This window comes from Ostrea edulis, chromosome 1 (genome assembly GCF_947568905.1).
Source record: "Ostrea edulis chromosome 1, xbOstEdul1.1, whole genome shotgun sequence".
NCBI lineage: Eukaryota > Metazoa > Mollusca > Bivalvia > Ostreida > Ostreidae > Ostrea > Ostrea edulis.
Genome location: NC_079164.1, coordinates 99,141,368 through 99,152,075, shown reverse-complemented (window position 1 = coordinate 99,152,075; position 10,708 = coordinate 99,141,368). Strand labels below are relative to the sequence as shown.

Genomic DNA, 10,708 nt, shown 5'->3' with positions numbered 1-10,708 from the left:
CTTGCCATATGATCAGGTCTTCCAACAGTGGTTTGAATTCCCATAACCACGAATTGTGCTCCTTTGTTAACTTTCTTAAGAAAACAATCTCTTGCTGTGGCCTTCAAAGTCGACACTCAAATATGTCGACGACGTTTTATTTATTAACAATAATCATTTTCATTCATATGTCGATTTACCATATCCCAGTGAACTAAAAAAAAAAATAGACACCACAGAGTCTTCAACCTATGCTTAGTACTTAGGTATTTTATTAAACATAGATGTTGACGGAAAACTAACAACTCAGCTTTATATGACAAACTGGATGGTCGTCAACTTCTCATATTTATGTAGCAATATTCCATTATAACCTGCGTATGGTGTTTATATCTCTCAACTGATTCGATACGCAAGAGCTTGTTCTGTGTATGATCAGTTTTTACATTGAGGCAGGTTACTACTGACAAACAAGTTGATGTTGCAGGAGTTTCAACAGTCTCGTTTAAAGACAGCATTTCGCAAATTCTATGATCGTTATAACGATCTAGTTTGCCAATACAACCTATCATTGGGTCAATTGCTGTCTGACATGTTTCATACCGATTGTTAGGCCGTTCTTGGCACACTGTTACTCCGTTTACCTGATCAAGATATAAAGCTCACGGCGGATGTGACCGGTCAACAGGGGATGCTTACTCCTTCTGGCAATGAATTACAGTCCTTTGCAGATCTAGGGATATGTTTCAGGTTTCTGCTGCCTCTAGAATCAGTGGTTGATCTTGTAGGACATGACAAGTCTGTTCCGGGGATATGTTCACATGATTATCTTTAGAGAAATACACACGCAGGCTATTCAGTCCGTTTCTCTAAAGAGTATAATTCCAATCCTAGTTGGTCCACAAGGTTCGTTACATACCCAAAGAAATTCCTTGGATATGTGCATGCCTAAAAACCTGATAGTTTTTCCGAGAATGTGAGAAATGTGTTGGATCTTCAGTCCTTGATTTGGGAAGATGCGTTTTACTATGACACGTGGTATGATACATGTAGTAATAATGACAAATACGGGATACAAATAAGAAGACTGGAATCGGCATTTCTCGGGTCTTTCCGGCCAGCTAGGGAAAGGCGCCTCGTATGTATTATGTTTACCGGAAGTATGAAATTTGTACAAAATGGGCGCTTCTAACCCAATATCTACCAGAATGTGCTTCCAAAGGCGAATTTGAGAGCACCTTCTGGTAGAGATTGGAGTCTAACCATTATATAAGCCACTAAATAGTAATTATCAGCATGTTTTAAACTTGCTATTCTAAGATATTATCGTTTCTTGCGAATAATTATTGAAAAAAAATAATTTTTTTTTTTGCTTGCCGGAAGGGCCTGAGAATGTGCGACTGGAGAAGACCATAGAATGTATTGTAAGTCATTGTTCGCCTGCTGACCGGATGTCACCCCCCCCCCCCTCTAAAAAGTGCCTATAAATCTACATATTTCTCCAGAGTCTTGCATATTCTGAATGTCGTCAATTCTTCAACATCACGTATTTCTCAATCAAAATTTTCTCGATAATAAGATTTATAAATCAGTTGTATGCAAGTTTGATGTCGCTTTATACGGCGTAACAATCTATATAAGATAATATTCGATCTGATAACAGGTTGTATTTACAAATAAGATCATTAGTACGATCTTAGAATGTGTGAAATTCTGACTTTAAGCGACACTGATGAAACCCCTGTAACATGATCTTATTTGTTAGTATCCGCAGACCATGCTCTTAAGTATCGAATTAGTTGAGAGACATAAACGCCATATACAGATGCTACATTTTAAAACATCGGAAATTGACGATGAAGAAGCTGAAGTCATCCCATTTGTCTTATAGTTGTGTTGTTAGTTTGTCGTTAACATGATGTTCAGTGAAATATCCAAATATGAAGCAGATGTGGAAGACTAAGTATTCATGAAGTCGACGGATCGGAATGATACGGTAAGTCACACAAAACAAACACGTAATTTCACTTTACATACACCAACAAGCAACAAGCACCTTCTCTCGTCTAAACACGCATACATTCACTTTACAAACAAGCAACAAGCACCTTCTCTCGTCTAAACACGCATACATTCACTTTACAAACAAGCAACAAGCACCTTCTCTCGTATAAACACGCATACATTCAAACAAAAACACCCTTTCACACAAAACTTGTAACCTCATTGGAAGTAAAAAGGTCCTAACTGAAATATAAAAGCACTTCCACTGGAATTAAATGTACATTATAGTCTCAGTATCAGAACCCAACGGAAGCCGGGCTATCTGCTCGGGCACAAAACAACATGTAATGGGAAATAGAAATTGTACATGTCAAGGGCTTCTGTAAATATTGTGATATTTTAACCCATTTGTGGTACAGGGAAAAGTGGCTTGTTATGACGGTGTCTTGAACACACATTGAAGAGACTCCTCAAGATCAACTTCACCGACTTGGAACTTTTGAAACAGGATACCACTTTGTCGCCAAGGCAGTAGTGTATCCGGGATATTGGAGAACATCCAGGCTCCAACAGAAGTTGTCTCGCCGTCATCGTGCTGCATCTTTGTGTGGATTGTCTACAGTCTCCGTCTACAAAACGCTTCATTATGAATTTCTCATGTCTGAAAATGTATATATTTAAGCAAAATCAGAAGAAGAAAAATGGAGAGTGGGGAGGGGGACAACAACCATATAGCAAGTGTTGACTCACGTGGCGATATGTCTTCATTGGAATCAAGTGAGCAGAAGAATATCTACAATATATACCAGGAAACCATCCAAACAATGTCAAACAAACCATTTAGAAATCTATATATTACGTGTTCAGTGATATCTCATCGACGAACATTATTGTCTTGTGACGTCTTCCATATATCAACATTTGGAGTTACATGTGCCATTTAGTTCTTAGTAGAGTTATTAGTTTTGGTGATTAAGATGGCTCACTACACACAACAATTTTAGGTGGCTCACTACACCTTGAAAGAGTTTCTCAAATTAGCATGAAATTATTTAATCACGAAAGACATGGTGATATGTAACAAGTATGTACATGTATATATATAAAAAAGCAGAAAATATGCATTTTTGGATTTAAAAAACATGATTCTCAATTCATTTCAATAAATATGAACAAAAGACTGCTGGATTTGAATTCGGGATCTGCGAATCACTAAACTGATACTTTATTCACTGAACTACGATGATAGACAAACAAATCGATCGATACAAATAATTTCACAATTTTGTTTTAAAAATCGCCAACTTGTGACGTAGCGCCATAAAAAGTATAAGTCTGGGTGTAATGAGTTACCTTACAATATTGATAAATGAAAGCATTCCTGAGTGCTTGTCATCATTTGGTAACGGAAAATCAATAGGTTATCAACCAGAGTACATTCTTGGCGTGAATGACATGCTATAGCTTATGAAAACATTGCTGACTATCAGCAAGTACGGGATAATCCACGCTGGCTCAGTGGTATAAGCGTTTGCTTCCTGACTTGGAGATCGTGGGTTCGACCCACGGCTGTGTCAAACCTAAGACGTTAAAATAGTTACTAGTTGTGGTTTCTTTGCTAAAAGCTCGACATTCAGAAGTGTCTTCGGACCCCAAAACACCAAAATCCTGAGTGCAAACGTTGACACGATAAAGAACCCTTACTGCTGACATGGAGCGCCATGCAGGGATTACAGCACTTTCCTTACCGCTGGTGACGTCTCGATATGAGTGAAAATTCTCAAAGTGACGTTAACGACCAAAACCCAAGTTACCAAATAGAGTTATCATTCTTGTAGAGGGAAATTCAAATATTCAGGATTGACGAGTTATAAAGTTACCGGATAGAGCTATCATTCTTGGAGTTGGAAATTTCAACATTATATTATAAGGATTGACAAGCTACCAAATAGAGTTCTAATTAGGGTGGGGAATTCAAATATTAGATATATAGAATAAAAAGTTACCAGATTCTCGGCGTCACTGACGTTGATACTAGGATTTCTGAGAATCGATTTGAGAACACGGACTTCACATCTAAAACTGTGAAGTAAGCTCTGGTGAGTGTCTGAAGTAAAAATATTTATATTTATTTCAAAATCATGTCTACAAAAGATCACAAACAGCCATTACACAACACTGACATAAACAACAGGTCAGGGTAAAGTGAGAGACAAATACTTTGCACGTCACATAAAAGTTATTATTTACAATAATCACTGATATATTTCTACACATACGTGCAAAATTCTAAAACTGATAATTCTTCAGAGTCTGTGAAACATTCTACATATTCAATATCTCTGAGTGAGAACAGTACAGCGGGTATTCTACAGACTATGTAGTTTCTCTCAGACCAAAGTTAACATATCTATAGATTGATACATTGTAAGAATAGAGGGACATCAGCGATGAAAATGAAGCGATGAAGATCTATACATATAAGTTATATACATGTACAATACAAACGAGAGAAAGGTTTTACGCACGTGCCACTTCTGTAACCGGCCGTGTTTCATTCCAAGGTACTCTGAAAAATAATGTGTACTCATTATTAGGCAACCCGAAGGAATGCTCTGTTTTACGCCAGGTAATTCTTTTTTTGAATTATGATTATATCATCATGTTTTACGTCAGATAGTTTCTGAAACTACGTGAAAGAAAGTGACCACAAAATTAAACAAAGCTAATTGCATGGCTGAATATCATTCATTTACCTGATGTTAACCCACACTTAGAAAGACTAAAACAAATTACACGAAAAGGTGAAGATATTGAACAGTGATCAATCTCTTAACTCCTATAAGGAATACAAAATAAAGAGTTGGGCAAACACGGACCCTGGATATACCGGAAGTGGGAGCAGGTGCCTAGAAGGAGTAAGCATCCCCTGCCGACTGGTAACACCCGCCATGAGCTCTATATCTTGATCAGGTAAACGGAGCAATTCGTATTGAAAATCAGTGTGTAAAGAACGGCCTCAATTGGTGTGAAATATGTCAGACAGCATTTGACAGGTTATATTGGCAAACTATATCGTTATAGCAACCATAAAATTTGCAAAATGCTGACTTTAAACGAGACTGTTGAAACCCCTGTAACATCAACTTGTTAGTCAGTAGCCTGCCTCGATTTAAAAACTGATCACACGCAGAATAATCTCTTGAGTATCGTATCAGTTGAGATACATATACACCATATACAAGTGATGATGGGATATTACCATATAAAGATGGAAAGCTGAATTCATCCCGTTTGTCATAAATTGAGTTGTTAGTTTGCCGTTAGTCCTATGTTCAATAAAATATCTAAGTACGAAGGACATGTGGAAGACATGGTGTCTTTTATTTCGTATTCACTCGGATCTATGAAATCGACATATGAATGAAAATGATTAAATAAAACGTCGTCGATATATCTAAATGTCGAGTTGAAGGCCACAGTTAGAGATTTTTTATTCTCATGTAAAATCTTTTGAATAAATTCTGCCACAAGAATATAAAAATAGATCAGCTAACAAAGGAGTGCAATTCATGCCCATGGGAATTCCAGCAAGTGTTGGAAGACCTGATTACCAAAGACTAAGTAGATATTGTAAATGAGGAACTCTAGCATATCAACCTTAGAGTACAGAGTACAGTGTACTTGTGCGTGGAATCAGAATGGGGTTTAACATGATTGATCACTAGAGATTTGAATATTTCGTTTTTCCATTTTTGTTGACGAGGCAACTATCTATGATGTCAAAAAGTCTAGTATTTAATTTATCGTGAGAAATGGTCGTGTAAAGTGTTGAAAAGTCATCGTTTTGATGTTGATTTGTGAAAAGTTTTGTGATTTCAAAGTTACTAAAAGTTCTTTAGAATATTTTGAATCCGCAATTGATTAACACAACGTCTGGCATATCTTGTGGTACAGTAAGTTCGACGTTTCTCCTTCACAGCTATTAATATTTTCGTGAAGAGCAAATATAGGGGCTTGGTAGAACATTAACTGGATCTTTGTAAGGGATTTTGTGAAGTTTAGGAATCCAGTATAAGTACAATAGGTATGAAGATTTCCATCAGATTTAAATGGAATATACAAATACCAGTATTGCTGATATTTATATTTTCATTCATGTCTGAAGAGGAATTCAGCTGATATGACGATGTAGTGTGTGCCTCTGTAAATTACTCTGTACGAGTTGAGAAATGTGTTTGATCTTATCAACTGTCTCATCATATATTCTTCTTATACGAACAGAAACGTTTGTATATTTTCGTCTCTCCTCGTATTCCCCCGACATTTCTTTGAAGTCATGGTTGACATACCGTAATGGGGCGTTGATATTTCCGAGAAACAATGGAGAGAAAAATCCTATTATGTCTCTGGATTTTATATGGACTTAATGTCGCCGAGAATGCCTGAGAATGTTCTAAGAATTCCATAAAGGTGCTTAACCTATCTGTAATCAATACACTTGCTTAGAAAGGCTTCCTATCCAAAGCTTTGTGGATGTTACAGAGGTAGTGATTGTTTTATTACTATCAAACAATAAATAGGACGTAGTTTAAGTGTATCATAACCAAAGAACATTTTAACACGCCCTTTAACACAGGGAGTTTGATTATTGCATTGCTTTTAATAGGTGGTAATTATTGTCAATATCATAAACCAATGCACCGGAAGCAGGATTTAACAGCCACCAACACGTGAAATTCGTTTCCTAATATGTATGGAAGAAAAAGTCGCCAAACCTCCCCCCCCCACCCCCCCCAAAAAACAAAGAAGGCTCAGTTAAAGCAGAGACATATATACCACATATGTCTCTGGTTAAAGTTGCATTAATGGTTGTGTAAGGGTTCAGTTAAATATAAATAGAAAATGAAATAATTACGAATGCTCAGCCGTTGTTGGTTTTGGCAAATCCTGGGGTACATGGTGCTCTACACGTGAATAATGACGAATACCGATTAAACCTATCAAACACCAGCTTCCTTGGAAAAGTGACGTCATTACAGCTAGAAATATCTGAAAAATGCAAAACAGAAGTTTCGTATAATTAATTGTTTCTATTTGAAAATATTTATATTCCATTATATTTCCCTGTGTCTGCATTGTTAGCTTTGTATTTTATTCCACAAAAAAGGGTTCTTGTACGCTCCCCACTATTTTCCATTTGGAGAAAAGGGGACTTTTCCAATCGGAACTCCTCTGATGGAGGGTGTTCGGAGGAAGAGATAATTTCAAAGTATTAAAACATTTTAGCAAGAAAATTCAAATATACTTTGATAGTCTATATTTTTTGCAATTTTATTTTTTCTTTCTTTCTTTTTTTTTTTTTTTTTTTTTTTTTTTTTTTTTTTACATCAATTGTGCAAATAACTCGAAACTGTGTACAGAGTGTAAAAAACAAGATAAATACCACACGACTGGTTATAGTTGGCATTGTGACATCAGGGGCGGATCCAGGAATTGCGGTTAAGGAGGGTGCCACTTTATGAGCCTGGGGCCGCCTTGAGGCCCCCAATGGGTCCAGGGCGAAGTGGGGGTCCAGGGGGCGAAGCCTCCGGAAACTCCTGGATTTTATAGGGCTTGAAATATGTCTCCTATTTAGTCATTTGTACTATTTTCTATCATTTTTAATAAGGTAAAATTTATAAAATGACGCAAATTTTAAGGGTTTTTGGAAAAAAATTAAGTTCTTCCAATACAGTAATTCAAGAAATCAAAAGATTTTGTCATTCATTTCTCCAGGAGTGGAAGAAATTATTGCTTCTTTTATCGTTTAGTACATTTTTCTAAACAAAATTTGAAAAATTTAGGAGGGGGGGGGGGCTCTTAAATCCGCCACTGGAAGTAATATCATATCTATATTCCTAAATTATACTGAGATATTTAAATTTGTTTTGAAAAAATGATTATGAAATGTAAATACACGTACATGCAGATCAGTCAAACGCATTTACCAAGTTCACAAACTCACTACTACAACCAGAAACATGCCTCTGCTACAATTTCTAGCATAACCATAAAAAGTATGATAATATAGATCTAACCATAAAAAGTAAAACTCTATAGACCTTTAGAAGAACATGATGGCACAAGCAGGCTTAATTTTCAAGTCTCATTTTCATGCTGTGTTGCCGGAAATCAGCTGCGTGCCCAAGTGCGATATGCGGATAATTAGTTTTACTTTCATTGAAAATTCCATACAGGGCTGATCATTATACCGTCAGAAGCTTGCAGGATTCCCGCGCTGAACTATCAGCGCATCATTAGGGGCAATGGATTAAACTAACGGTGTGTGAAACATCATTGGTTTCTAATAATGGAATGCAAACACGGGAAATTGAGCTCTCTCTCTCTCTCTCTCTCTCTCTCTCTCTCTCTCTCTCATGAATCAGTTTTACGTATATCGTTTAGCACCTGAACTATTTTCTCTATTGTTATAGAGTTTTATGCTGTAAGATCTTGCCATATTTTTTTTCTGCCCCAGAGACCATAGAAAATTACCGAAATACAGCAGTTTGATCTATTTATTGATTTACTTAATTCTGCATACGATATAATCTTATTTTCATTTTGACATTTTCAATGTTTCTTCACAAATATAGCCAACTTGCGATAGCCATTTTCTCATGAATGTGCTGCAGTTGTGAACATTTCGAGTTTGGGTCTTGGTAAATATAGTGCGTCTATTTCAAATAACGACTGGAATTACGACAGAATAAAATACATATTTCATTTTTGAAAATTCATGAGTTTATGAATTGCAACGTTTTACGCCTGCATTCTTTCAAGATGCGCATTAAATTTCTTAATTAACATTCCTCATTCGCTTCGCTTCAAATGTTTCTTTTATCCAATAAAGCTCAGCATAAACTTCGATAGACATTTATGACGTCAGACACGAAAACCGTGCGTGAATTCAGACTTTTGAAATTGAAGTAGGCCTATTTGTGTAAATATCCACTGTGGTTAAAGGTCAAGTCGATTTACAAATGTACATGCAAGGTAATTTGACGTCATTAGAGACACTCAGACAGACGAAGATCTGTAAAAATGGTGCATGCAGTATGTGAATAATCACACAGACATGATGTTTCCCCCTTTTAAACTATTAGATTAAACATACATCGTTTAGAAATAAATCTATTTTCTCTGCATTTGACATTTACAGTATAAATCGTCTCCATATGAGTGAAAAATTCTTGAAGAGGACGTTACACACTAATACAACCAATCATTTCTTTACAGCAAACATCATTTTGTCTCACAAACCTTGACAGAAATGTGGTGGATCACAAACCTTGACAGAAATGTGGTGGATCACAAACCTTGACAGAAATGTGGTGGATCCCAAACCTTGAGAGAAATATGTGGTGGATCACAAACCTTGACAGAAATGTGGCGGATCACATATCCTGGACTTGTATTCTCCGAAAACTCTCTTGTTCGTGAACTTCTTGGACAACCTTTTATATATATCGCATTTCAAAAAAAATATTTCAAATGGTTTATGTAAGATGTCTCACGCTTACATGTAACGCCGGCACGCTGAAGTGAAGCGGCGAAATTCATACTCTCATGTATTTTCAAAATGAAATTTATTTCTTATAAATTACCAATATATTTACATTCTACTTTCACTTCTGTCAGAATTCTCAGCCATTAGAACAGACTGCATTTATCGGATCAATATGCACATTGTTTACAACTGCAGCGCGTTCATGAGGAAATGGCTATCTTATAACAAAGGCAAATTATAAATATTTTATGATAGCTTAGATAAATCTTACATCTGTGGTATGTTAAGAATGTAAAACTGCATCAACACAATAAAAATCTCAAAAGTTTGCTTATGTTCAAAATTTTGGAAATTGAGAAATAGACCAATCTATTGTCTTGCATAGAATTTCACAGGTCCTACCAAAAATAACTGTAACCATTAAAGCATCACGGCGAATATTGGAAATAAATGGTCTACAAATTCTTTATAAGATACAATTTAAAATCAAAAAACATAACTGTATAGTATATTGTAATATCTCCCTTTTATCGACACGGGTTGAGTCTGATTTCCACCTGAAATCTGTTTAGACTTCTCGGCGAATCTTGTACAAGACACATGCTTATTATCTTTATTTCATTAGACATACTAGCTGGATAGCTTACTTAATTAAAAACTAGATCAAACTTTACAATATGTAACTTACTTTGTCCATGGCGTCTGCAGCGTTAGTCCTTCCAGTGCTTAATGTTGATCGATCAAACTCTGCTACACAAAGATGCGGAACCTATCGACTGCAAATTTACGTTTTATTTTATTTCCATGACTATACAAAAAAAAAAAAAAAAAAAAAAAGCTGTCAAAACCCTATTATCAATTAAAACGTGGATAAAAGAGTCAAAAGTTATTGATGGGGGGAAAAACAACAACAAACAAACACCCAAAAGCAAAATTATATCATGCAAGTTGTAATTAGAAACGTTTCAAAGGTGCCTATATAAATTGCTAAACAAAACCGAACCCTACGAAACGAAACAAAACTAGACCAAACCGAAACCAAATGAAACGAACCTCCCAAATTTGAAACCATTCAAGACAAAGTCAGCTTAAAGTTTCAGGTTATGTTTTAAAAAAGGAATGCTCCGGGTAATGGAAATGAGTAAAATTCGGCCATCGCTGAAGCTAGCAGCC

The 10,708-nt window shown here is 36.0% G+C and overlaps 1 protein-coding gene across 1 annotated transcript; it reads right to left on the bottom strand.

The window, feature by feature from the left end:
- LOC125671041 (uncharacterized) lies at positions 1-10,708 on the bottom strand. Its single transcript, XM_048906536.2, has 6 exons — positions 10,224-10,708; positions 6,902-7,035; positions 4,512-4,552; positions 3,990-4,090; positions 2,734-2,776; positions 1-2,612 (listed from the first exon to the last, which is right to left on the bottom strand). The coding sequence occupies exons 1-6, from the start codon at positions 10,230-10,232 to the stop codon at positions 2,383-2,385; spliced, it is 558 nt and encodes a 185-aa protein (XP_048762493.1). The 5' UTR covers positions 10,233-10,708; the 3' UTR covers positions 1-2,382.

What these genes read in the sequence shown, in the direction of transcription:
- LOC125671041 (XM_048906536.2), bottom strand. An exon ending in GCCGGTTACAGAAGTGGCAC is followed by an intron (nt 4,091 to 4,511) that starts GTGCGTAAAACC and finishes TTTTTACTTCAG; the next exon opens with ACACTCACCAGAGCTTACTT. An exon ending in TCAGTGACGCCGAGAATCTG is followed by an intron (nt 2,777 to 3,989) that starts GTAACTTTTTAT and finishes TATATATTGTAG; the next exon opens with ATATTCTTCTGCTCACTTGA.